At 41.7% G+C, this 27,721-nt stretch overlaps 1 protein-coding gene across 1 annotated transcript; it reads left to right on the top strand.

The window, feature by feature from the left end:
* The first annotated feature begins 620 nt into the window (after window positions 1-620).
* CCDC174 (coiled-coil domain containing 174) lies at window positions 621-27,223 on the top strand. Its single transcript, XM_082664762.1, has 12 exons — window positions 621-726; window positions 3,439-3,543; window positions 4,477-4,577; window positions 11,666-11,724; window positions 13,690-13,864; window positions 17,252-17,347; window positions 18,335-18,477; window positions 19,217-19,311; window positions 19,849-19,981; window positions 21,717-21,869; window positions 23,296-23,849; window positions 26,003-27,223. The coding sequence occupies exons 1-11, from the start codon at window positions 685-687 to the stop codon at window positions 23,592-23,594; spliced, it is 1,401 nt and encodes a 466-aa protein (XP_082520888.1). The 5' UTR covers window positions 621-684; the 3' UTR covers window positions 23,595-23,849; window positions 26,003-27,223.
* Window positions 27,224-27,721: the final 498 nt, after the last annotated feature.

The following is a 27,721-nucleotide window of genomic DNA, read 5'->3' as shown; positions in this document are numbered from 1 at the left end:
AAGTGGTGAAGCAGTGATTCCAGCTGAGGAACTTGGCTTCTGGAGTTCATGTTCTTACCAGCTGAAATATGTAAAGTGACACACTATACATATATAGCATTATATCAATGTTAGTTATTATTATTGTTGTTATTTTTACTAAAATTAATATAATAATCCTTATCTCATATGACTCTTGTGAGAATTTAAATAAATTAACCTTTGAGAAGCACCAAACAGTGCCCAGCATACATCAGGTCTTAAAATGGTATTTAGGTAGATCTTTGCAGTCCGATTAACCTATCTTTCTTGTCACTGGAAGACATTCATTTCAGTTCCCTTGCCCTTCCAAGATGGCGCCATTGCCACACACACCCGCCCCGCGCAACTGACCCACTCAAGCTGGCGTGCATTGCTCTGCAAGACGTATGCCGCCCTTCTCAAGATGGCGACAATACTAGCCCTGTTGCCTTCCGCCCTCTTCAAGATGGCCTTAGCAGTTAGCTTCACTCCTGGGTACGCTGATCTTCTCAAAATGGTGAAGGACGCAGCACGCACCACATCCTGACCTTCTCAAGATGGCGCCAGCGTCGTAAACAGCGTCGCTCTCATGAGGACACTTCCGGTTACGCCGGAAGCCTGTATAAGAGGCCTGCGGAGACCCGGTGAGGCGTTCGCTTTGTGCTGGGGCGCTCTAGTGCGACCATGGACCGGAAGAAAAAGCCTTTGGACGTCACGGCGTCCTCGGTGAGTACGGGTGTAGATGATGCTGCGGACTCCACGTCTCCTCGCTTCTGCCGGACAGGAATCTCGACCTCGTTTGTTTCTTCACTCGGGGACCCAAACTTGGCTTCCCCTCAGACAGGACCCCCGGTACCTGGCTTTTCTCCCAGAAAAAGCCAGGGCCCACTTCTTGCTTGTAGAACCCTGAACGTGACGTCTCCCCTCCGCCGTGCACCGGCACCAGGCTTGCCCCTCAGACGCGGACCAGAACCTGGTGTCTTTTCCGGGTTTGGAATGTCCCTGCCTCCCCTCCGCGACAACAGGCCAGGTCTCTTTGCCAGCCTTGTCTTCGTTACCGTCGGAGGGGGAACGCAGCCTCTGCTAGCTGTGCAGATATGTCTCCCTTTAGTTCAGGGACGGGCATGGTCCCCCCAGAACATTAGTGTGATTTGTTCTCCAGGGTCCGAGATGCCCAGAGTCCCCACCAGGAACTAAACAGTTGTTAATACACCCGTAGGCTGCGCTGCCCGGAAGCTGTAAGGTCTAACAGAATGTAAACAGCATTGTTAAGTTAGTTGCTTCTAGGAAGAAAACCTGTTCTGAGTACTTTTGTGCCAGCACTTTGTATGCACTACCTCATTGAATCTTCCTGACTGTTTTAGGAGGCAGGTGCTAGTAATATCCCCATTTTATAGGTGATGCCATTGAGGCTCCGAAAATGAAGTGGCTTTCTCCAGCTTACATACTGAGTTCTTAGTGGTAGAACTGGGCTCACTCCATCTGTTTGACTCCAAAGCTGTTGTCTTTTCCGTTATATCAGAGCAAATTGCCTAACCTTTGGTTTAATCTCGGATTTACTGCAGAATGTTAGGATGCAAGCGATATGAAGGAGAAGACGGAAGTAGCCCAATATTTGAGCTCCTTTCCCCCGTCTAATACTGAAAATTGGTACTAGTTATTATGTTTGAGGATTAGGGATCAAAAAGCTGTAAAATTAAAGTTATCCTTTCCTGACGGGTTAAAATTAGCAATACTCATAATGTGAATGCCATCTGGGAATTGACACTTTTCTGAGCATCTTCATTTTAAAGTTCAAAAGTTTAATAGGAAAATGTCTGGCTAGAAAATTAATGTAGTTAAGAAGGCTTAGAGGGACTTTCCTGGCAGTCCAGTGGTTAAGACTTCGCCTTCCAATTCAGGGGACGTGGGTTCGATCCCTGGTTGGGGAGCTAAGATCCCACATGCCTCTGGGCCAAAAAACCAAAAGACAAAATAGAAGTAATATTGTAACAAATTCAATAAAGACATTAAAAATGGTCCACATCAAAAAAAAAAAAAGGCTTAGAAGAACAGGCTTAAGTTTTTTTCCTTAAATGTACAAGTCTTTTTTTTAGTGATACATGTAACTTTATTTATTTTTAATTTTTGGCTGCATCAGGTCTTAGTTTCAGCATGCGGGATCTTTCGTTGTGGTGCGCGGGCTTCTCTCTAATTGTGGTGTGCGGGTTTTCTCTCTCTAGTTGTGGAGCGTGGGCTCTGTAGTCTGCAGCACGTGGGCTTAGTTGCCCCGTGGCATGTGGGTATCTTAGTTCCCCGGCTAGGGATCGAACCCACGTCCCCTGCATCAGAAGGTGGATTCTTTACCACTGGACCACCAGGGAAGTCCCAAGGTTTAAGTTTAAAATTTTTTTTTTTAAATTTAGAGTATTAGGCCCTAGAATGAACCTGCCCTTGGCATTATTAAAAACCCTGCCAAGCCTATTTTTAAATTGCTTCCTTCCAAAATAGAAATCATTGAGCTCAGTCATTTTGATTTACCTTAAAAGTCAGTTTGTGATGCTGGGCTTTATAAGTATCTGCTTTATAAATGACCATGTGTATAAGCAGCTGTACTTGGATCCTTAAAAAGGAAACTGTCATTACATCCTTTTTTGGAGTAGATAGTGGTGACTGATCCAACTCCCCTGTACCCTTTGCTCTGGCCTTTCCTCTTCTTGAACCCTGTTGTTCAGCTAAACTTGCAGTTTCCAAAACATGCCGAAACAAAATTCGCTCAGTCCATTTTCTTTCTAGCTATTGAAATCTTGCCTATCCTTTAAGCTTCATTTCAGAGCCATCTCTGATCACTCTGGCCAGAAGGAAATACTCCTTTATCTGAACTTTTTGCTACTTAATTCCACTCTTCACGGCATTTTTTACAACGGACTGGTATTGTAAGTTACATTTCTTAGGAGATTGTAGGCTCTTTGAGGCAGCATTATGTCTAATTCATGTTGGTATCCTGCTCTTCAATGTTAAGTGCCAGACATATACTGGTGCTCAGATTGTTGCTGAACAAAGACGTTTTCCTATAGAAATAATAAATTGTTGTGATGTTTAAGTGAAATTACTACAAGAAAAAGCCAAGGACAGTGCCAGTCAGACAGAAGGTGCTTAATAATGTTAGTTGAATCTGAATCTAAAAGATGCAGATTTCATTTACCTTGCTTTATCATTCTCCCCTTGCCCAGAGGAAAGCCTTGAAGTGTTGAAAGTTAAATACATTTACAACAGAGCTGGAATGAAATATGACTTGGTTTTATTTTGTACTAGATTCTACATTTAAACTTTTAGTTTTATATCCAGTTTTATCCATTTATAGGAGCTTGTAATCTTGTTTTGAGAATTGTAAAAACTTAGAAATCCAGTCACTCATTAGAATTAATTGTTTTTGTTTGCTTATTGGTTTTATTTTAGTTGGTAGACCTTAAGGCTGAACTCTTCCGAAAACAAGAAGAATTCAAACAAGAAAAACTTCTAAAAGATGCTGGAGTTTTGGGGAAACCAAAACCAACTACTAAGGTAAAAATAAGATCTAATTATCTCCATCAATTCCAAACAGGGAAATTACACTGTACTTAGGTCTTTTGAAAGTGTTCATGGTGTCTGCTACATAAAAATCCCTGTCTTGTATTTGAACATCTGCATGAAATGTTTTAAATATTAAGATAGAAATTAGTAAGATTTAAAAGCGCATTATGGGCTTCCCTGGTGGCGCAGTGGTTGAGAGTCCGCCTGCCGATGCAGGGGACACAGGTTCGTGCCCCGGTCTGGGAAGATCCCACATGCCGTGGAGCGGCTGGGCCCGTGCGCCATGGCCGCTGAGCCTGCGCGTCTAGAGCCTGTGCTCTGCAACGGGAGAGGCCACAACAGTGAGAGGCCCCCCGTACCGCAAAAAAAAAGAAAAAAGAAAAAAAAAAGCGCATTGTAATGATCCAATTCTTTAGCCACTTCTTTTGGAATAGTACATGCTGTTAGAATGTGTTTATTTACATTTCCATGGAAGATGATCTAGTTTTACAGGTGTTATAAATCCAAACAGAGATAAACAATTAGATAATATAGAAATATAGCAGAAATATAACTGGGTCTTTAAGAGTTGTGAATGTTTTTACAATTTTATAGCTAATGGTATCTGTTACTTGTGTTACTAAATCTCTGTTATATATGTTTTCATTAGTCTTGAATTAGGTTGTAATCATTCAGGAGATAAAAGAAAAGTAACTGCAATTGTGTAAAGAAATTTTTTTTTATGTAATTAGGGCTTTTTTTTTCAGCTCCAGCTTTGCTGTGTACAGTGTATTTACAGGACATAGGCTGGCTGTCAGAAGTCTAGTTATTTCCACTGATTCATAAGATCGAATTATCTTTTTTTTCCTTCTGATGTACAAGACAAGTAGAGAGTTTTTGCGATCATTTGGAGATTCTGTCTTGTCTTTTTAAATTATTCTCCAGAAACCAAGTATCTGGAGCAGACAAAACACAGGAGTTTCAAATCGAGCTGAGAAGGATGCTGAACAGAAGATTGAGGAACAGAAGACTTTGGACAAAGCGAGGTAAAGTTTCGCTCTGATAAATGTAGCTGCTGTTGTGGCTACCCAGGTAAAGGAATGAAAGTTCAACTTTTACTCTTTTTGATTTACAATTTTAATTTTTATCATCCTTATAGCCAAATACTCTTATTACTCTGAAAATAATATAATTTGCAGACATATTTATAGTCTTATAAGAAGACAAGAGAAAGCCTCAGTTTAAAAGATGAAACAGTCCCACTTTGAGCCCCTGTTAGGCACTGAGGTTATCAACAAGTGTTTAAGAAGTGTCCTCATGGTGGTGTGGTTTGGGGCTACTAGGTGGCATGCTATTAGCATTTAGAAAGTGAATTTCCCCCTCAACTTTTTAATATGAAAAACTTCAAACTGACAGAATATTTGAAAGAAGAGTGTGATGAATATTCTAATACTTTTCACCTAGGTTCACCAATTAACATCTTTTAAAATTTACTTTCTTCTTCCCCCTCCCTCTCTCCAGTGTGTGTAGAGAAACTTCGTTAAACATCATGATACTTTACCTCTAAATATTTCAGCATATATCTTTTAAGAATAAGGACATTATCTTGCATAATCACAATACTGCTGTCATACCCAAGAAATTTGACACTGATAAAATAATACTATCATATGGTCCATATTCAGATTTCACCATTTATCCTAAATAAAGGTTATGTCCTTTATTGTTTTTTAAAACATTTAATCCAAGAGTCAATCAAAGAGTACATATTGCATTTAATTTTCATATCTCTTTAGTCTCTCTTAATCTAAAACAGTTCCCTTCCCTTTTTGTTGTCTGTTATGCCGTTAATGTTTTTTAAAGAGTCCAGCCCAGTTGTTTCTACAGTGTCCCACAATCTGATTAGAGTCACACTAACTGTTGTTGATAAGAATACTATTGAATATATAGGTAATGATATGTCCTCCCATTGAATCACATCGGGAGGTTCATGATGTCAGTTTAAGTCATTGTTGGTGATGATAACTTTGATCACTTAGTTAAGATAGGTCTGCTAGATTTTTCCACTGTAAAGATGCTCTTCCGCATTTGTAATTAATAATAATCTAAGGAGGGAAACTGAGACTGTGAATATCCTGTTTGCCAGTATGTTTTCATGCGACGATTTTGTCATCACTGATGGGTCAGTTATTACAGTGATGATTTCAAAGTTAGGATTTTTCTAATTCTATCATTCCATGTTTATTATTTTTTCATTCTGTTTATTAGCTGGCATTCTTCTGTAAAGAAGAGCTCTTCCCTTATTTGCAGTATCACCCTGGACTCAGAATCCCAAGTTTTAATGTCTGTCATGACTGCCATATGTGCTTTTGGATCTATTGCATAATGAAAGTTGAAAACAGTGGTTGCTAAGGCTCCTCAGCTCTTTTGGGTCTGCGAATAAAGGGCAGAATATTAGCCCATCTGGGGGATTGTTTTTCTTAATGTTTGGCCTATCCTCAACAGACATGAGACTTGACTTAAAGGTATGTTCATTTTTGAGACATTTTTCTCACTACTGGACATCATTCTTAGAATTTTAATTTTGTTGAAAGATGCTATAACTTTTTAATGCTTTATATATGTATTTTATTAAGATATAATTGAAGTATAATGTTATATTAGTTTCAGGTATACAACATAATAACTTGATATTTGTATATATTGTGAAATGATCACCACAATAAATCTAGTTAACATCTATCACCACACAGTTTTTTTTGTCTTGTGATGAGAACTTTTGAGATCCACTCTTTTAACAGACTTCAACTATGCAATACAGTCATTATACTGTATGTTACATCCCCATGACTTACTTATTTTGTAACTGGAAGTTTGTACATTTTGACCCCCTTCACCCATTTCACCCATTTCCTCCCCACCCTCTGCCACCTCTGGCAACCACCATCCTGTTGTATCTATGAACTTGTTAGTTTTTTTGTTTAGGGTTTTTTTGTTAGTTTGTTTGGGTTTTTGTTTTTTTAATTTCACATATAAATGAAATCATACGGTATTTGTCTTCTTTTGTCTGACTTATGTCACTTAGCATAATGCCCTCAAGGTCCATCCATAGCATTGCAAATAGCAAGATTTCATTGCTTTTTATGGCTGAATAGTATTCCATTGTGTATGTATGTCACCTTTTCTTTATCCGTTCATACATCAGTGGACACTTAGATTGTATCCTTATCTTGGCTATTGTAAATAATGCTGTAATGAACATGGGGGTGCATGTATCTTTTGAATTAGTGTTTTCATTTACTTCAGATAAATACCCAGAGGTGGAATTGCTGGATCATATGGTAGTTCTTTTTTTTTTTTTTTGGCCACGCTGTGCGGCATGTGGGATTTTAGTTCCCCAACCAGAGATGGAACCCCTCCCCTCTGTATTGGAAGTGCAGAGTCTTAATCACAGAACTGACAGGGAAGTCCCCATATGGTAGTTCTATTTTTATTTTGTGAGGAATCTCCATACTCTTTTTCCATAGTGGCTATGCCAGTTTACATTCCCACCAACAGTGCATGAAAGTTTCCTTTTCTACACATCCTCACCAACCAACACTTGTTATTTCTTGTCTTTTTGATAGTAGCTGTTCTAACAGGTATGAGGTGATATATCATTGTGGTTTTGATTTGCGTTTCCCTCATGATTAGTGATGCTGAGCAGCTTTTCATGTACCTGTTGACCATCTGTATGTCTTTGAAAAAATATCTATTCAGGTCCATTTTTAAAATTGGATTGTTGTTTTGCTGTTGAGATGTAAGTTCTCTGTTTATTTTGGCTATTAAGCCTTTGTCAGATAAATGATTTGTAAATATTTCCTCCCATCCAATAGGTTGCCTTTTCATTTTGTTGATGATTTCCTTTGTTCTGCAGAAGCTTTTTAGTTTGATATAGTCCCTCTTCTTTATTTTTGCTTTTGTTGCCTTTGCTTTTCATGTCAAATCCAAAAAAAGTCAGTGCCACAGCGGATGTCAGGGAACTTGTGGCCTGTGTTTTCTTCTAGGATTTTTATGGTTTCAGGTCTTACATTCAAGTTTTTATTCCATTTTGAGTTAGTTTTTGTGTACAATAATGGTCTAGTTTCATTCTTTTGCCTGTGGCTGTCCAGTTTTCCCAGCACCATTTATTGAAGAGACTGTCCTTTTCCCATTGCATATTCTTGGCTCGTTTGTTATAAATTAAATGACCATGTGTGTGGGTTTATTTCTGGGCTCTCTTTCCATTCCATTGATCTATGTGGCTGTTTTTATGCCAGTACCATACTGTTTTGATTACTATGGCTTTGTAATATAGTTTGTAATCAGGGAACGTGATGCCTCCAGCTTTGTTCTTCTTTTCCAGAATTGCTTTGGCTCTTTGGGGATCTTTTGTGGTTCCATACAAATTTTAGGGCTGTTCATTCTATTTCTGCGAAAAATGCCGTTGGAGTTTTAACAGGGATTGCTTTGATTTTGTAGATTGCTTTGGGTAGTATGGACATTTTAACAGTATTCTTCTAATCTGTAAATACCTTTCCACTTATGTGCATCATCTTTGGTTTCTTCATCAGTGCTGTGTAGTTTTCAGTGTATAGGTCTTTCATCTCCTTTGTTAAATTTATTCCAAAGTATTTTATGATTTTTTTTTTTTTTTTTTTTTTGGCTGTGCCACATGGCATGTGGGATCTCAGTTCCCCAGCCAGGGATCAAACCTGCACCCCCTGTGGTGGAAGCATGGAGTCTTAACCACTGGACAGCCAGGGAAGTCTCTTCTGTTCTTTTTGATGCAATTGTAAATGGGATTGTTTTCTTATTTTCTCTTTCTGATAGATCATTATTAGTGTATAGAAACGCAATAGAGTTTTGAGTATTGATTTTGTATCCTGCAACTTCACTGAGTTCATTTATTAGTGCTAACAGTTTTTTGGTGGAGTCTTTGGGATTTTCTTTTTTTTAAATTTATTTTTGGCTGCATTGGGTCTTCATTGCTGCGTGCAGGCTTTTCTCTAGTTGCAGTGAGCAGGAGCTACTCTTCGTTGCGGTGGGCGGGCTTCTCATTGCAGTGGTGTTGCGGAGCATGGACTCCAGGCACGCAGGCTCAGTAGTTGTGGCGCCCAGGCTTAGTTGCTCCATGGCATGTGGGATCTTCCAGGACCAGGGCTCAAACCCGTGTCTCCTGCATTGGCAGGTGGATTCTTAACCATTGTGCCACCAGCGAAGCCCAGGATTTTCTATATATAATATTATGTCATCTGCAAATAGTGATAGTTTTATTTCTTCCTTTTTGATTTGGACGCCTTTTTTTTTTTTTCTTACCTAATTGTTCTGGCTAGAACTTCCAATACTACACTGAATAACAATGTTAAGGGTAGGCATCCTTGTCTTGTTTCTGACCTTAGAGTAAAAGCTTCCACCTTTTCACCATTGAGTATTAACTATGGGCATGATCTTTTTTAGTTTCCTCTGTATAAGAGAGTATTCCTTGGTACTTTGCTGTGATTTTTCTATCCAGTAACTTTTTACATAATACGTTCATTGTGCTCGTGGGGAATCAAGTCTCCCCATGATCTGCAGGACTTCTGCATCTCTCCAGAGCTTACAACAGGCCGAGGTAGGTCCATGAGGATGTAAGGCCTCAGGCAAGTTACTTTTCCATTGAGATGCTTTTCTTGTCTGTGATGTGTGGTGGTTAATACTTAACTCATGAAGCCCCTTAAGAGATTAAAGGAGTTATATAGTGTCTGGCACATAGTGGGTTCCAGATAAGTGTCCCATACCCTTGCCCTCTGAGTTCCATCTTCACTACTTGACTGAAGAAATGTTCTTTACAGTCACCAATGACTTCCTCATATACTAAATCCAGTGGCCATTTCCCTGACGTCTTCCTTGAGTGCCATTACTTTTTAATTAATTAATTAATTAATGTATACTCTTTGGCTGCATTGGGTCTTTGTTGCTACACACGGGCTTTCTCTAGTTGTGGTGAGCGGGGGCTGCTCTTCGTTGTGGTGCGCGAGCTTCTCATTGCGGTGGTTCTCTTGTTGCAGAGTACGGGCTCTAGGTGCGCAGGCTTTAGTCGTTGTGGCGCGCGGGCTTGGTAGTTGTGGCTCGCGGGCTCTAGAGCGCAGGCTCAGTAGCTGTGGCGCACAGGCTTAGTTACTCCACAGCATGTGGGATCTTCCTGGACCAGGGCTCAAACCCGTGTCCCCTGCATTGGCAGGCGGATTCTTAACCACTGCGCCACCAGGGAAGTCCCTCCATTATTCATCTGAAGACTCTTCCTGCCATCTTAAAACTGTCTTCTTTCTGTTACACTGCATCCAAACTTCTTATCCTTTCCCTTGCACTCTTGTCCCCACCTGTCTCTGTTGTGTTTATTTTGTACCAGTCTCCCCTTTGTTCAGCACCCTCTACCACGCTGATGTCTCCTTGAACATGTCAAGTTCATTCCCTCTTCATCTTTCCTCTGCCTGACATGCTTTCTCCCTGAAGATTCCTTCCATGGTTGACTTCTTGGTATGCAAGCCTTAGGCCAAACGTCCTCTTCAGAGAGGTTTCCCCTGACTACCCTATCTTAGTGTCCTGCCCATTTTCTCTGTCCAGACAGTGTATTTTGTTTTCTAAATTTTTTGAAGTTTTATTTTTACTAAGATGATGAGATTCTGTAACAAGACTGCTTGTTACATTAAGTTCCATCTGAAAAAGAGCAACTTAACCTCTTAGAAGTTGATATGACTAAGCTGGTCCACAGAGCACTCCATCAATGCATGACAAAGGGCTTCTATTGGGAAAACCTGCTTTTATTTCCTTCCCTTCTTCTCACTGTCTGAAATCCTCTTTTTCATTGATTTATTTATTGTCTTTCTCCTTCTCTAGAGTGTGACCCCCATGAGAGCTGGAACTTTGTCTTATGCACCTAAAACAGTGCTTGGCACTTATGTAGTCAGTGCTTGCGAATGAATGTGTAAAATGAAAGAGGAATCTTTCTGACATAGATACGAAGAGGCCGTAACTGGTGGCATGCTTTACGTGTATTATCTAATTGATCCTCATTACAACCCTAAGAGGCAGTGCTATCTTTCCTATTGTGATGTGGGAATTGAGGTGTATGAGAGGTTAAGTCACTTATTCCAGAGCACACAGCAGTGTGACCAAGGAACTTCATTGCCTTGGGACACCATTATTATTATTATTATTGTTAATACTATTTTGGCTGCGCTGCATGGTATGTGGGATTTTCGTTTCCCAACCAGGGATCGAACCCATGCCCCCTGTAGTGGAATCACAGAGCCCTAACCACTGAACCACTAGGGAATTCCCTTGGGACACCATTAGAAATGAAATTTTCTATTATGGTTAAGTGTGATCCTTCACAAGCAAAAACTCAGATGACTTGTTTGGGGCTCTTTACCATTATAGGTATTTCTAGAATAAAAGAATTGTCAGCTGTCTTACCCACGAAAGAATAAATGTCTCTAGAATTAACATGAGCAGGGAGACTGCTGTATTGAAATACCAGGGTTGATGTTTGTTTTTTATTAGCTATTTGTCATGAATACATTATTCATGTTCTGTATAAAATAGACACGATATATTTTTAACAGACTTCCAAGAAGTTGGTCTCTACCTCCCTTAGGCCTGATGAGCCAAGGGAGACCGGGGACCCTTGTATAAGACAAGGAATTTGTAAAACAAATAGAATTTGTTGATCCATTTGGAAGGTTGCAAATAGAAAATGTTTTTGTTTAGACATCTCTCTTTTTTTGGTATTTAAGTTACATTTGGCATTTAAATTAAATTGGAAACTTAATTCATTCATGTATTCACTCATCAGATACTTACTGAGCATCTGCTATGCACCAGATACTGTTTTAGGCCCTGGGATACAGTCATGAATGAGAGAAACATGGGCTAGGATTTCACGGAGCTTGCGTTTAGTTGGCAGAGCAGACCTGGCTGGGCCTGAGGGTCCCCTCAGGGCGGGGTTTCAGCTGTAGTCAGGCTGGGTCCCTTGGGCAGGTTGCAGCAGTAAGGCTGGGGATGGGGCAGACTTACCAGGAGTTGCAGTGATAAGACCATTTCTAATACTTGCTTTTTTTTTTTTTACTACTAGGGAGAAATTGGAAGAAAAAGCCAAATTATATGAAAAAATGACTAAAGGAGCCTTTATAGGTAAATATGATTATTTATATATCTTTATTTTCTGTAATTCATATACCTCTGTGGTATTTTATTATTTGTTAAAATAATTGTAAGAATAGGGAGAAATTTAAAGAATAAAATTGATTACTTTCCGTGCCAGCACAGAGACAAGAAAATCAGCAATAGTTTTTCAGTTGCCCCGTGGGTGCTGGGCTCCATGATAGGTGCTATGAAGGGACAAGCTAGTACGGTATAAGCCAGATTCTCTGCCTCTGCCCTCAAGGCGGGGTATCATCAGTGGAGGAAAATGGCACAGAACAAAACAAATTTAGGAAGCAAGGTCTAAATAGGCCACAATTACAGTTATTGCTATGTTAAAAAAAACCTGGGAGGAATTATGGTTATATCAGGGTACTGGAGTTATGGTTCCTTTTCCCCTGTTTTTCTCTATTTTTAGTTTTTTTCTGTGATGTGCTTATAGTTGCTTTTAAGATAATAATAAAAAGATCCCCCTTTCCTCATACCTGCCCCAGAAAAATAAAACCCAACCTACAGTTCAACAGCAGTAGAAGAGATTTTACAAGGCAGTACATATCTTATTGCCTTTAAAAGGCATGTGTGGAAGTCTCTAGGGAGAAGGTGCCTCTGATGGGGGTCTTGAAGGTGTTGGAAAACTGGAGAAAGGGATTCTGCAGGGGGAGAATGGAGAGAGCAGATCGGAGGGAGGAGAGGGCCAGAGCTGGCAGAGCCGACTAGCAGGGCTGGGTCAGAGGGGCAGGGAGAGGGGGTAGTGGGGCAGCAGGAGGGTAGCGGGGCGGGACCCTGGTCATGGGCGGCCCAGACAGCAGAGGCCTGTTCCCTGTGTGGTGGGGAGCCCAGCCTGGGCAGGTTGGGTGCGCGCAAAGCTGAGGGCCCTGGGAGAGGCTTTGCCTTCCTCCTAAAGAAGCAGCAGGGTGTCAGTCAGCAGGAGGCCTCACTGTTACATGGTCTTACACCTCAGTTCTGGGAACGTGTATCTCTTTCCCATTTGAGTTACATGTTTTTGTGGCTTAAAAAAAAAAGTCTTTTTTCGTTTGATTCAAACTTTACTTATATTGTTAATATAGAAATCAAGTCCAAAGGAGTGTGTAGACGTGGAGATTTGGTTCTGTCCATACCGGCAGGCCCACCTCCTGATAGGCATATTGGACCAGCATGTTCGGGCTAGTCAAGTTTTGGAGCCTCAGCTCTTCTCCACTGTACAGTGAGGGTAACACCAGCCCCTGGTAGTAGGGAACCTACTATCTGTTCTTTAGAGCTTAAATCTAGCAGAGTGAAACTTCATGAAACATTGTGAATACACCCACTATACTGTGTTAAATTAAAATCATGGATTGCTGTTTAACTTTCAGTGTATGTTTTAGCTCAAGTAGATCATGAAGCCTGCAGGCAGATGGCACTTTACACATCTCTGTATGCCCTGCAGATCCTGGCACCGTGCCTTACCTGAAAGTGGTGTTCTTTGGATTGAAAAGAATTCAGATGACTTCTTTTACTTGTGTTATGACCCTTCAAACATTTGCCATACTGTAGCAGTATAATTAGGGTTATGGGATATGGCCCACATGATTAGAGAGGGGTATTACTGATAGCCACAAAGACTACTGAGAAATACAGTTCTGCTTCTGTATTATGTAATTGGCTATATGAGTCTCTTGAAATCAAATGGTTTTGTTATCTTAAAGCCTTTTGTTATTGACAATGCAGCAGAAAACATTAGGCTTTTAAAGATTTTTTTATGTGGTACATGTGTCCAGTGGTCTATTTACAGCTTCCCTGTCAGTCTCGAGGTGGCTCTGTGTCTTTGTGAGCATTTAGGGGGTGGGTGGAGACATCAACTACTGAATTGTCGGGTAATATAGCCGCCTAGTGTTGAATGTGACTGCTTCCTGTCAATTCCACGTGTGGTCTTCTTCTTTGATGTCAAGAATCTGAAAATTATTTTTTATGTCCTAGATGAAGAAGTGGAGGATATGTACCTTGTGGATTTCACACAGAAGATCATAGACAAACGCAAAGAAATGGAAGAGCTTGGTGCCAATAGAGATTATAGAAAGACAGAAAGAGATGATGATGAAGAAACCGTTTCTGAAAAAGATATCCCTCCTCCCCAGGATCCCAGTGAAGAATGGTTGGTGATATTATGCCATTTGGTCATGTTAACATTGTCAGACTTGCGTTTAGTTTTTGAGAGTTATGTTGTTTGGTTGATATCAAGCCATCTCTCTCTATCCTTAAATATTTATTTATTTACTATTTATTTATTTTCGCTGTGCTGGGTCTTAGTTGTGGCATGTGGGCTCTTTGTTGAGGCATGCGGGCTCTTTAGTTGTGGCGTGCAGACTTCTTAGTTGCAGCATGTGAACTCTTAGTTGCGGCATGCATGAGGGATTTAGTTCCCTGACCAGGAATTGAACACGGGCTCCCTGCATTGGGAGTGCTGAGCCTTACCCACTGGACCACCAGGGAAGTCCCAGTCTCTCTCTCTTTTTTTGGCTGCATTGGGTCTTCATTGCTGTGCGTGGGCTTTCTCCAGTTGCAGTGAGCAGGGGCTGCTCTTCGTTGCGGTGCGCGGGCTCTAGGTATGCGGGCTTAGTAGTTGCGGCTCGCGGGCTCTAGAGCACAGGCTCAGTAGCTGTGGCACATGGGCTTATTTGCTCCATGGCATGTGGGATCTTCCCGGACCACGGCTCAAACCTATGCCCCCTGCATTGGCAGGTGGATTCTTAACCATTGTGCCACCAAGGGAGTCCCTTTCTCTCTGTTCTTAATCAGTTTTCTTTCTTTAGAGACTCCACTTTAAATAGGATTGGATTTATAGGTATAGAAGGAGTAGCTCCAATAAGGAAATAATTACAGATAGACTGAACTCCTGCCATGTGCCAGGCACTGTGCCAGGTATGGAGGCATTGATAGGCCTGTTTCATTGATGTGAAAAAGTTGTTTAGGCAGAAGAATGTTCCTTTGTTACCCATGCTACCTTACCCATGTCCTTATTCGGGCATCATGGAGAGTCATCACGTAGATAGTGTTATCTCTATTTCCAGTGCAAAGAGGCTGGCAGAGCTGATCCAGTGAGCCTTACTCTGGCTGTGACATTTTCTGGCAGTGTGGTCTAGGCATCATGACCTGGATCTGGACAGCAGTAGCTCTGCCTTTCACTTGTGATATGGTTGTGATCAAGTTCCTACCCTCTCTAAGCTTCAGTTTCCTCATCTGTAGAACAGGGATGGTGATGCCTAGTAGGTGAATGATGGGGAAACTAAACTAGTCTTTTCTTTACAAAGAGACCAGAATGAAAATTCCATTATGATTTTTTTGTACCTAAGACATTGTTTAGAAACTTGTTCAAAAGGGCTTGAAATTGCATGGAGATGCACTGATGCTGTGTCCTGGGAGTAACCCTGCCTGTTCCCCTCCTGCTGGTGCAGAGCCCACCCCTCCCCCACTTCAAGGCTCAAATGTCCTCTTTATGGGGGTGTTTGTTAGGAACTGCTTAGGATTGTTGGCAGCACTCGTTGACCTTTTGTCAGCCATTGCCCCTGTGGGCAGGAGTCATTTATGAGTGAGGAGAGCAGTCTTACTGCTTGGGAACACAGAGAACGTGCATCTTCATGCTGTGGAGGGGTCTTCTTACCTACCTTCTAAAACACTTATATTTGGTGTGGGCTAAGTGGCCACACACTTGCTATAGCAACCAGAAGAGGAGCCTGTATGATGCCATCCCTTCTGTCATGGTCTCTTCATCATTTCTAGTCTAAGTGGTTTCTCCCTCATCTCAACTCTGGTAGCACTTAAACATACTTTCTGCTCCTTTGGGTCTTACCTTTTATTTATATTGACACATAACTGGCCTCATTACCAGAAGAAGATTGAGGCAAACTTCTGGTACTTTTTACACCCTGCCTGCTCCTGTTAGGAGTGTTTCATGAGCGTGTGCCCTAACTTCCCCCTAGAGCCCTGTGAAGAGGGCATGACTCCAAGCCCTCCTGTGTCCCCCTTGTACCTCGAGTAATTGTTTCTCTGAGAGCTTGCTCAGTGATTGCTGATTACATGGGGCAGTTGCTGGCTGCTGTTCTGCCACTTCTTTTTGATGGGATCTGAATGTTTTGGAGGCCTTCTCCAGAGACAGAATGGCCTGTGATTGCTTTTCATAGGAGAAATCTCATCTCCTTTGAAAGGTTTAATGTCTTTTTTTTCCCCTCATATTAATGCCTGTATGATTACAATCAATTTGTTACTGATTTGAAGAGTTTGGAGGGCAATTGAAGGTGTCACATGCCACCATATGGTGAAGGAAGATGCACTGCAAGCAGTTCTGACACTTTTTTTGTTTTTAAATTAGGTTCCAGAATTGTAACTGCTTGTAAAATCCTTTAAGTAGTTAAGTTCCAGGTGGTGGAAAATCTTTCCACAAAAATACTGTAAATAACTACTCAGACCATCTGGCTCAATGTTTTTTGTTCTCCATTCATAGAAGAAGAAAAAAGGAAAAGAAGAAAAGGGAGAAAGAACCTGCTCTCTGCTGTTGGAGGTTTTATTTCTGTGGTCATCAGTTTTAGGACTATAGTTGTGGATTCCCAAACATTCAGTTTTTAAATCATAGGCTGACAGTTGGAATCGGCAGGTGTGAGACAAAAGAAAAGGCTAACAAAAGCAAAGCCACATGCATGGTAATCTGACCTTGAGTTGGTCCAGCAGCAGCGCTGGCCCTTCTGTGCTTTCTTCAGCCTCCTGCCAAAGGCTGTGAGGGAGTCCTTGCCCATAATTTAAAAAATTTAAAATGTTTTGCATCATAATGCAAATGAAATGTTACTCATGAAAACCTGCCCTTTTCCTGTATGGGAGAGTCTCAGTATTTCACTGGCCTTGCCGGCTGCCTGGCTCCCCTGCCTCATACCTGGACAAAGATACTTGGGGCCAGGATGAGGAAAGAGGAACAGGGGTGAAAGATAACAGACTGGCCCACTGCTGAGGTGCTTCTTTGGTATAAAATGTGTGTTGCTTGGCTTCCTCCTAGTCAAAAAGAGTCTCTCAAAATACTTATATTAAGAAAGTTCTAATTCATTGGGAAGAATTGTACCAATTTGAAGAAATACAGGAAAGAATAAAAAGTCAAATTTGGGAAGACTGTAAGGAAGTGAGCAAGTTGAGAATATGGTACGGAGCAAAGTTATTATGATGCTGATAAAATATTTGGAATTGTTTAAACCAAATTAAAGTAAGTTCTGAGATGCTGCAGCAGGGGTCTTTGTGGCGTATTTGTCTTGAGGTCAGAGATGTACATGATCATTTTCTACAGTTTCTAAAACTAAGATTTAATAAAGGGCTCAATGAACTTACTGTGTGTCAACTTTTACCTTTGAAAAACATGTTCTTACCAATGGTAGTGGTCTCTCAGGTTGAGGGTTTTTCTTGGTGATGGGGCCTAAATTAACTTTTTACTGTGCACCAACTTCCTAACTTACGGAATCATATGTCATGTACAATTTTCCACGTCTTTTCACTTTTATTTCAGGGTGGATTATGTGGATTCTTTAGGGCGATCCCGGCGCTGTATGAGAAAGGATTTGCCACATCTGCTGGAAATGGATAAAAATCTTCAGGGGAGGCTGTAAGTGTGTGACATGCAAAGCTTTGCCCATGACATGCAGACACGGGGATTGTTTTGTGCGCAAGGCTGTTTTTAGTTTATTTTCTTTGGTGCTCTGCTGTAAGAGTATTTTTTTAATGTATAAGAATATTAGTGGAAGCACTTTTTTGGGGTTAGCATACACATACACACATAGTCCACACTCAGGGAACAACCTGAGTGATTGATCATCCAGATTGTGTAGCTACTAAAAGGGATGAGTTAGAGCCTATCTGTTTACTTGGAAGGATGTCTGCCTACAGAGTAACAAATAGAGAATGAGCTCAGACCAAGCCAACAAACAAACCACTGCGGAGAAAGTGTTTAAGAATATACTCTTGGTTATCCCACAGCAGGTGGGGGCAGGCAGGTAGTTAGCTTAACTTTTCGTTTATACACCTTTGCATTTTGAAGTAAGGGCTTTATGGCTAGAATTTTTTCTGTGGTGCCTAAGACACACCCAAGAGGTAACTTGCTAAAACATCCCAGGGAATAAAATTCTAACCAAGGGCAGCTGTTGTGTGGAAAGTGTTGGGAGAAGGTCCACCTTGTCCACATCATCCAGGTTCAGGTAGGCCTGGGCTTGGCACAGGGAAGAAAGTGCAGAAGCCCTGAGCCACCTGACAGGACATGAGGTCCTGCACGGGAGACCGTCCACAGGAGGCCCGTAGTTCCTCCTCTCTGCCTCTCCTGCCCCCTCCATTCAGCCCAAGACCAGGGTGGGAGGGAAAATAATTTGTCTGAGTGGTGAGGCAAGATTTCATTATGCTAATGTAACATGTTGCTTGCTTTGATTAAAGAAAGGTGAAAATAGTTTTTGCAGGTTCCCAGTGGTATTGTGGGTCAGAAGCCTCTGTAAGGAACTGTCTTCTTCATAACTAGAGTTACTCATCCATGATCGCACTCCTGAACTGAAGCATTGCCGTGTCACAACTCTTATCTAAGATGGTTTTTGCTCGATTTTCCTAGTTTCGTTAGTCCTGCAAATGAAAAAACCTTACTATCTGAAGATATGAGAAAAGAACTCCAGCGCCAGCAATGGGAGGAAGAAGAGAGGGAGTCCCTGAGAAGACCAATGGGGCCCGTACATTACGAAGACATTCGTGAAAATGGTATAGTCATCTGGCAGCTTTTTTTTTTTTAATTTATTTATTTTTGGCTGCATTGGGTCTTTGTTGCTGTGCACGGGCTTTCTCTAGTTGCGGCGAGCGGGGGCCACTCTTCGTTGCGGTGCATGGGCTTCTCATTGTGGTGGCTTCTCTTGTTGCAGAGCACGGGCTCTAGGTGTATGGGCTCAGTAGTTGTGGCACACGGGCTTAGTTGCTCCGCGGCATGTGGGATCTTCCCAGACCAGGACTCGAACCTGTGTTCCCTTCATTGGCAGGCGGATTCTTAGCACTGCGCCACCAGGGAAGCCCCCATCTGGCAGCTTTTTTAAATCATTTTTTTATCTTGAACAAATGACAAGCATAAAAGGAAGTATTCGTGAAGCAGCAGCTCTTATGTGGAAATAAAAGATTCTGCTTTCGGAATTGAAAATACCCCTTTTTTCACTTCATAGCCTAAAAATATTCATATTGGGAGTATCTTCCTAACAGAGGGTCTGTTAATCCGAGTTTGCTCCCCAAGAGAAGTGGAGACAGCCTATGACTAAAATGTTAATGAATATTTGTCACTTGGCAAACAGGATGGAAACAACTTCTAACTTTTGTTTTAGCTGCTTCTTAGAAAAAACAAAACAAAATGTGTGAGACATCATTGTGTTACTTTTTGCTGTGGTAGGAATTTGGTCTGAATTTAATTCACTGATCAGGGAAATCTAACCTTTTGGATAATTTTGACTTATTTCAGAGGCCCGGCAACTTGGTGTTGGATACTTTGCCTTTGCCCGAGATAAAGAGTTGAGAAACAAGCAGATGAAAACTTTAGAAATGCTGCGTGAGCAGGTACAAATTAAACTCAGTTGATGTTAAGGATTTGAGCGGTTGGGTTTCTTGTTGTACCGTACTGCAAAAAAATCTAGTAAATTAATTAGAAATTTACATTGCTATTCAGAATGCAATTATCGGTTTCATAAAGGTAATTGCGATATTATTTTGGTGTTTCAGACTTTAAGATTATAGTTGTTCAAAAGTAACTTGTATAACTTTGATGTTTTAAACTTGGTTTCAAATATGGCACTTTTGGAGCGGCCTGGGTGAGAAAATAGAAAGTTATTAGAGGGTGGTTAAGGAGTAGGACAGAATTTTCTTGAATGGTAAGCCTTCCAGGATACTCTGAACTCTTACTAAACTTCAGAAGACATCAGAGGGCTTGTGTAAGAGGACTTAACGGGTCTTCATGTTGAAGATCTCAAGGATGGCTTCTTAGAGGTGGCATGAAAATCAATTAGTCTATTTTTAGAATAAAATTAATTATTTCATCCTTTTCAACAGAAATATTGTGAATACGCTAATCATTTTCTAATTTTCTGTTCTGTTCAGACAACAGATCAGAGAACAAAACGAGAAAATATAAAGGAAAAGAGAAAGGCTATGTTAGAAGCAAGACTTGCCAAACTCCGACAAAAAAAGATGAAAACATCTAAAGAGGATGGAGCAGAGCAAGAAGTTAGAGGTATATCTTGGCTCGTGTTTCTAAACCACAAAAGGAAAAATTTTGTTGATGTCTCAATAATAGGACTGGCAATGTGGAAATCAGCCATCTAGTTTTATTCTCTAAGCAAGCAGTGCACCTTGGAGATATTGCCAGGAACAGTTTTTATAACCAAAGTGGCATGGAATTACACTCCAAAGAAAATTTTAGGCTGTAGACAAGGGTATTAGCAGTATATTGTGTTGTTTCATAGAACAGCATGGTTTAGTAACTGAGACTTAGGAGTAAAATACTTAAGTAAAATAATTGAAAGGTATTTTAGGATAAAATTTAGTTGTGCACGTACATGTTTTAGACCTATTTTCATTTGCTATGGCTGCGGTTTTTGTTGGTTATTAGAAAGTAATGTATTTTAAAGAAGACGTGCATTCAGAAAGTAATAAAATAAAGGATTTACAAATATGGGTATAGACAGCTTACCAAGGGACTGTTGAAATGCTGGGAGCACCGTTCAGTACTGTGGTCAGACTTGCTCACTGTGAGAGTTATGCTAGACTGGGATAAACTCCCCAACAGAGACACTGCAGAGACTGGCTCAAACCAGGTGGACGTCTGCTTCTCTAGTTTAACACCTCAGAGGTGGTGGGTGTCCAGGGCAGGTAGTAGCTCTGCCCTGTACGGTCACCTTTTCCCTGGCCTGTTCCTGTCTTAATCCTTCTGTCATTCCATAGAGGGTTCCTCTCACCTGCACGGTCGCTAGCTCCCCAGCACCTGTTCATGATCCAGCCCTGGGGAAGAAGGGGCGGGGACCCAGCTTCCATTCTAGGGATGTGAATCAGGATCACACGCAACCTACGGATTTACATCCCAATGGCCAGAATCCACGGGCCATCCCTAGCTGCAGGGGAGGCTGGGAAATGGCCTCTCTGACGAGGTGACACATATCCAGCTGAAGCTGGGGGGCACTGTAGTCCCAAAAGGAAGAAGGGGGTGTGGGTGTTAGGGGCACATAGAAGCTTCTCCAGCTCTCCCGGAAGCCTGTGCTAAGCCACGGGCCATTTTCTAATTCTGAACACACTTCAGTTTAGCTTTGGAAGGAGATCAGAACACTTGGGAATCGGAAAATGGTCCATTTAGTTTTGTATAAATGCTGTCTCCCTGTGACATGTTAAACTGTGTTTTGTTTCTCTGTTTTTGCTGTACTCCTGAACATCTGTCATTTCCACAAGATGTAAAGTGCCACCAGTGCTTTTTAAAAATCTATTTTCTTTTAAAATATGGCCAAAATAGAATAGCATACAGCCTGTCGCCAGGCTCTAGCTCTTCATCACCCTCAGTCCCCTTGCTTAGTCGGAGACTCTTACTTTATTTGAGTAATTGGGGGGTTTCTGGTCCTTCGATTGTTGGTCAGGGGAAGCAGGGTGGCATAGTGGCGAACAGAGACTTGGAAATCCATCCATCCTGGGTTTGAATCCTGGCCCTTGTCACTGTCCACCTGTGTAGCATTTCTGATCTTAATTTTCTTTATCTATAAAATGGGTATAAAGTGGGAATACCAGTCCTGACTTTATTAGGGTTATTACAGGGTTAAGTGAACTATTGTATACAAAATACTTAGCCCACTGCCTGGCACATGATAGATACTCAATAAATACCGGTTATTGTTTGTACTCTCAGGATGAGCATGTTCTATTTAATTTTTTAAAGTAGTTTTAAGCTTTGTTATAATGAAGTCTTATTCCATTGCCAAAAATAGATGGAGATGTTATTGGGCCATTGCCACCAGAACCAGAGGTCATGCCAGCTCCTCATACAGCTGCCCAGAGTAGCAAAGTCGAAGTCATCGTTCAGGAGAGGAAGGATACCCGGCCTGGGGTGCCACACATCCGGGAGTGGGACAGAGGAAAAGGTAAGGGGGTCAGTTCTCCTGAACAGAGTGTGATTCTGGTGAGTCTTACTGGTCCTTGGAAGCTTAAGGAATTCTCCACATCGTTGAACTTGTTTCTTCTCAATACCCAGGAGCATTAGACAGTGTGATTATAAAAGACCAGGGTCTACAAGGCGTCATGCCTAAAGGATGAGTTTCTTTTTTTTTTTTTTTTTTTTTGAGAAGCACTTGGGGGAAGGTTTCTGAAATTCCCGCTGCCCCCATGTGGTCTTACAGCTTTGGGATGCTGGTTTTTTTTTGTTTTTTGTTTTTAATTTTTGGCTGCTTTGGGTCTTCATTGCTGCGCGGCTCTCTCAAGTTGCAGTGAGCGGGGTACTCTTCATTGCGGTGTATGGGCTTCTCATTGCAGTGGCTTCTCTTGTTGTGGAGCATGGGCTCTAGGCACGCGGGCTTCAGTAGTTGTGGCGCGTGGGCTCAGTAGTTGTGGCTCGCAGGATTTAGAGCGCAGGCTCAGTAGTTGTGGCGCATGGGCTTAGTTGCTTCGCGGCATGTGGGATCTTCCCGGACCAGGGCTCGAACCTGTGTCCCCTGCACTGGCAGGCGGATTCTTAACCACTGCGCCACCAGGGAAGCCCCTGGGATGCTGTTTTTCAGGAACCAGTTTTTAAAACCTTATGAAGGTTTGGTACTTTAATGTATTCCGTGTTTTTAGCAGTCTCTTTTATGTTCAGTTGAAAACAGTCTGTGTCCCAGTGTATTAACTCAGATTCACATACGGTTCCATTGGGTTATGCAGAATTGTCTGTAAATTTTTTCTGTAAATACACCACGGTCCCTACAGCAGCCTCTCTTTGGGAGAAAACTCTGGTTTATGTCTTTTTGAAAAAGATCATTTCAGTGGTACATTAGCGTGAATTGTTGGAACTGATGAGATCCACGACTAAAGTAAAAGATATGCAGATGGGTGAGTGCCTTTGGTTAGTGCTACTGTTAGAAATAGAGATGGAATACCAAGATAGATCTGGACAGGTGCCTTTTGTGTCTTCTAAAACTCAATAAAAGACAAAACTTGTGTTTTGCTATGAAGTACCTGTAACATTATGTCAAGCAAATGATTTAAGTGCTTGATTTTTTATGTTTGTCTCTCACATGCAATTTTAGTACTTTTTTGGCATTGTCTCTAGAGCCTGCCAGCCTTCTTTCTCCACAGAACCTTCTTTGAACCTTTCTCCACATGGAAGTTCTCACTCCTTTTTCTTGGCCTGGTTCCTTATCCTTTGTAGGCATCGCATATATCTTGTATTATAGTTCTGTTATTACTGTCCTTGTTCTCCAGAGAATTTAAGGTGGCTTTTAAGAAGTATATACAATAATTAAAAAGTAATAACAATAAACATTCAATGATTCAATCATCAGTTCTAATAATACTCTTTCTTATTTTTACTAGACTTTTCCTTTGGGTATTGGTTGAAGAGGCAATCAGATCTCCGGGCTGAGAGAGACCCTGAGTTTGCCCCACCATCGAATTACTTTGTGGACCAAAAAAGAACTGGTTCTCTGAGTAGCCAGGCATGGAACAGACCTGCACCTGCACAGAGTGACCCGGGGCAGCACCCTGGCCAGAGCCATGACCCCAGCTCTTCACATACATCATCCACTCCAGCCCCCAGCGGCCTACCACAAGCCCAGGCGGTCACTTTTGAAACTCTGGATGATATGATTTCATACTATAAACAAGTGACATGAACTTAAAAACACTATAACTTGGGTCTGTACTATTGATGGTGCCTTCCTCTCCCAGAGCAGAGAAAATAACTTAACTTTAGGGACTGAACTGTAACTTTCTCTTCCTGTCTTTTCCCTGAAGATCCAGACTTCAGGCTGTATTTGTCAGCAGGGAAGAAAGTGAATGGTACTGTGGGAACTCCGGCCACTTAGCTGTTCATTTCATTCTCATTGGTATGGAGATACCAGTTCATCTGGATTTACATGTGAGCTGAGGTAGAGTAAACATACTCTGTAATACTTGATACTAAGGTGTTTGCCATCCTGTCTGCTTCATACCCACTCCCAAGACTTATTCAGATTTAAGGGTTCCACTCCTTTCCTTTTGCCAGTACTAGCTTGTAGGTGTCTTTGTTCCAAGCATTCAGCTTCCAGGTCATTTGGTGGAGCATCTGTCAGGAAGAATTTTAGCCTGTCAAATGATGGCACATGAGGGTACACTGGGAGGCAAAGTGATCTAGTCTCCAGGAGGACCCTGACACTAATGGAGAATTAAGCATATCATTTGAAATGAACAGGAAGACCAGGAAGGACTTCACAGTCCAGAAAGGTAGACATTGACGTCACTTGCTCTTACTATCACTCCTTTTTGAGTGGCGATTATCACAGCCACGCTTAGTGGGCGTTCATTAAGTGTGTATTGAGTGATGAGCACATGTGGAGGTTGCTGGGCATGGTAAGAGCTGTGCTCCTTAGCCACCAGGGTTGGATTTTCATCTCCACCTGCCTCCCTGGTTCTCCCGCTCTGGGCCCTGATCTCTCTTGGGAGCTGAGTCATCTCAGCCTGGGTAGGATGGACTTGCGCTGGAGTGAGGGACAGCAAGGTCCTTTTGTCTTTACTAACAAGTGGGTGAGCAGAACTCCAGAAGGACTTCCTGTGCCTGAGTACCATTCCCGTCCTCTACCTACTACACCTCAATGTTCTCTTCACAGCTGCAGACAAGCAGTAGAAGTTGACCACCAGGTCCACAGGGCTGTTACAGCTGCCTCCCAGGCCAGTGAGTCTTGTAAGAAGGTGTTAGAGCAGGTCCTCAAAGCACCTGCTGGAGCCTGTGGTCTCTGTTCCCACAGCACAGTGGTGTTGATGGGAGCACAGAGAGGGTCCGTGACTAGTCACGTGATATCTAAGTGGCAGATTGTTTAGGTGCATGTTTGCTTCAGACTCATGTTTTCTTCAGCACCCTCTGCTCTCAGTCTTTTGCCCCAGTATGGATCAGTAATAGACAAAATTCCAAATTCTTGCAAACTTAACCTCTGAAGTCCAGATCAAGGGTGGAGTTGCGAGACCTATTAAATGGTCATTTTGTCAGCCTGATCAGGCAAATATCTCTCCTAACAAAAATGAAAACCAACTGACCCAGCTGCCTTTTTCTGCAGAAATTGACAAACTCATCCTAAAATTCATATGGAATTGTAAGGGACCCAGAATATCAAATATTCAAAACAATTTTGAATAAGAACAAAGTTGGGGGACTCACTTCCTGATTTCAAGACTTACTACAAAGCTACAGGGATCAAAACAATGTGGTCCTGGACTTCCCTGGTGGCACAGTGGTTAAGAATCCGCCTGCCAATGCAGGGGACATGGGTTCGAGCCCTGATCCGGGAAGATCCCACATGCCGCGGAGCAACTAAGCCTGTGCACCACAACTACTGAGTCTGCACTCTAGAGCCCGGGCCCCTAGAGCCCATGCTCTGCAACAAGAGAAGCCACCACAATGAGAAGCCTGCACACCACAACTAGAGAAAGCCTGCGTGCAGCAACGAAGACCTAACGCAGCCAAAAATATATAAATAAATAAATTTATAAAAAAAACAATGTGGTACTGACATATTGATAAATCACTGAAACAGAGTTGAGAGTCCAGAAATAAACCCATACATCTATGGTCACTTAATTTTTTGACGGTGCCAAAATCATCCAGTAGGGAAAGAACAGTCTTCTACAGATGGTTCTGAGACAGCTGACTCGCCACATGCAAAACAATGGACTTGGACTCATACGTCTCACCACATAAAAAACAAAAGCACCTCAGAATGGACCAAAGGCTTAAATGTAAAAGTGTAAAACCAACTGAAACAACTTGTAGGACAAAAGGAGAGGAGACAAAAAGAAAAATTGGAATACTAAAAGGAAAAAACAATTATTAGATATCCTAGAATCATAAGGAAAAATAGAAGAAAAGAGAAGGTGAATAATAGACTAGAGAAAGATGGGAAGAGGTTGTGTTTATAAGGTAGAGCAGAAGGTCTCGAGAGGCATAGTGTAGAGAAGGGATGGGAAGACTAGGCAGGCAGCAACAAGCACATGAGTATAGGAGGCAGTGGTCACGGAAGGGGTCCCCAAATAACCTTTTGTCCTTGCCCAGGGCACCCACGTTGGACGGCAGAGCAGCCTGTGCATGCTGACTCAGGGTCACTGTCGACTAATAACTGTAAGTTGGATATTCTCTAGGATTTCAAAGACTGTATAAGCCTTTTTCTAATCTCATTTTAACAGCATATGTTGAGTGTTTTATGAGCCCAGTTGTTTTATCCTCTTCCATTTCAGACTCAGGGTCCTTCAGCGTTAACACAATTCCAGTTTTAGTGTTTCTTGTGGGCCTGTTTTGTAGGAGTGTGTCCAGCAGATGGCACTGGAGTTCTTAGGCTGCAGACCCGTGCTCTGGTAGCACTGCCCAGTAGAAATGAGGTATAAGCTGTGTGTGTCAGTTTCAGTTTTCTAGGAACCACATTTAAAAAGTGAAATTAATTTTGTGGTATACAGTCATCCCTCTGTATGTGCCAGGACCTGCCATGGAAACCAAAATCCGTGGATGCTCAAGTTCCACAGGCGGCCCTCTGTACCCACAGTTCTGTATCTGGTTTCAACCAACTGTGGATCCTGTAGTGCTGTAGTAGTATTGAAAGATACGCGCATAAGTGGACCCTCACAGTTCAAACCCATGTTGTTCAAGGGTCAACTCTATTGAATCCAGTATATCCAAAATATTTCAACATTTAATCGATATACAAAACGTTTAATGGGATATTTTGCATTTCTTTTCACACCAAGTCTTCAAAATCTGTGTATCCACTTACAGCCCATCTTAATTCAGATGCTAAATTTTCATGAGGAATACTTGATCTGTATTTAGATTTCATAAAATACATTTGAAAGTAGATTCACATACCCAGGTTCATCCAAACATACTGAAAACATTTAAGAGTTTGCCAATAACTGAATTATCAAGTTTTAAGTTTAATAAAATGTAGTTCCTTAGTCATACTACACCACATTTCAGATGCTCAAAAGACACAAGTCTAGTGCTACTGAATGCACAGCACAACTCTAAATGATCTGTTTTTACATGTTCTGTGGTCTGACTGTACATAACTCTCCTGTTAGTAACTAAAGGGTTGGCAAACACATCTCTTCCAAGCATACATTAAGCATTCACGCTACTCCTATGGCTTGTTTGACTTGGGAGCTAGCAGTGCTGAAATCTATCAGAAAGCATGACCACACCTCATTCGTGGCATTGTGGAGCTAAGCGAAATATTTTGGATCAGAAATTGCTTTGAATTATTTGTTTTCATTGTAATCTTTTCTCCAGGCCTTTGTGTGTTTTGATACAGTTCGTTTGAATTGGCTAAATAAATCATTTTGTTTGCTTGCAAAATTCCCAAAGGAGAAACTTTAAATCCATATACATGAGATTCCTGCTATGTTTAGCGGTGCATTTGCTGAAGACTTGTGGGATAATTTATTTCCTCTTAAAGCCATAGTGCAGCCTGGGAGATGGCTATCAGCTGACCTTTTTGTGACACACAGATGAGGCAGTAGAATTTAGAATTTGGAATGGAGTGGGTACTGGTCTTTACAGTTAATACAACACAGAGTAGCCACGCCATATGTGTTTAATTTTTTTTCAGCCAGTGAATTGAACTAAGTCAGTTATACGTCAGGCAGTTCCTGTAAAAAACTATATGGCTAAGGTAAGTCGTGATAATTGAAAAGAATTTGTTAACCTGCTGAAAACCATGAGAGAAAATGAAACTCCCGTGGTCCTGGCACCTGCCCTGCTGGTAGGTGGTGAGGCATTTGC

This window comes from Grampus griseus (genome assembly GCF_964374135.1).
Source record: "Grampus griseus genome assembly, chromosome: 10".
Taxonomy (NCBI): Eukaryota; Metazoa; Chordata; class Mammalia; order Artiodactyla; family Delphinidae; genus Grampus; species Grampus griseus.
This window is presented reverse-complemented; position numbering and strand designations above follow the sequence as displayed.

What these genes read in the sequence shown, in the direction of transcription:
- CCDC174 (XM_082664762.1), top strand. Translation starts at nt 685, where the DNA reads ATGGACCGGAAGAAAAAGCCTTTGGACGTCACGGCGTCCTCG. An exon ending in CGAAGACATTCGTGAAAATG is followed by an intron (nt 18,478 to 19,216) that starts GTATAGTCATCT and finishes GACTTATTTCAG; the next exon opens with AGGCCCGGCAACTTGGTGTT. An exon ending in TAGAAATGCTGCGTGAGCAG is followed by an intron (nt 19,312 to 19,848) that starts GTACAAATTAAA and finishes TGTTCTGTTCAG; the next exon opens with ACAACAGATCAGAGAACAAA.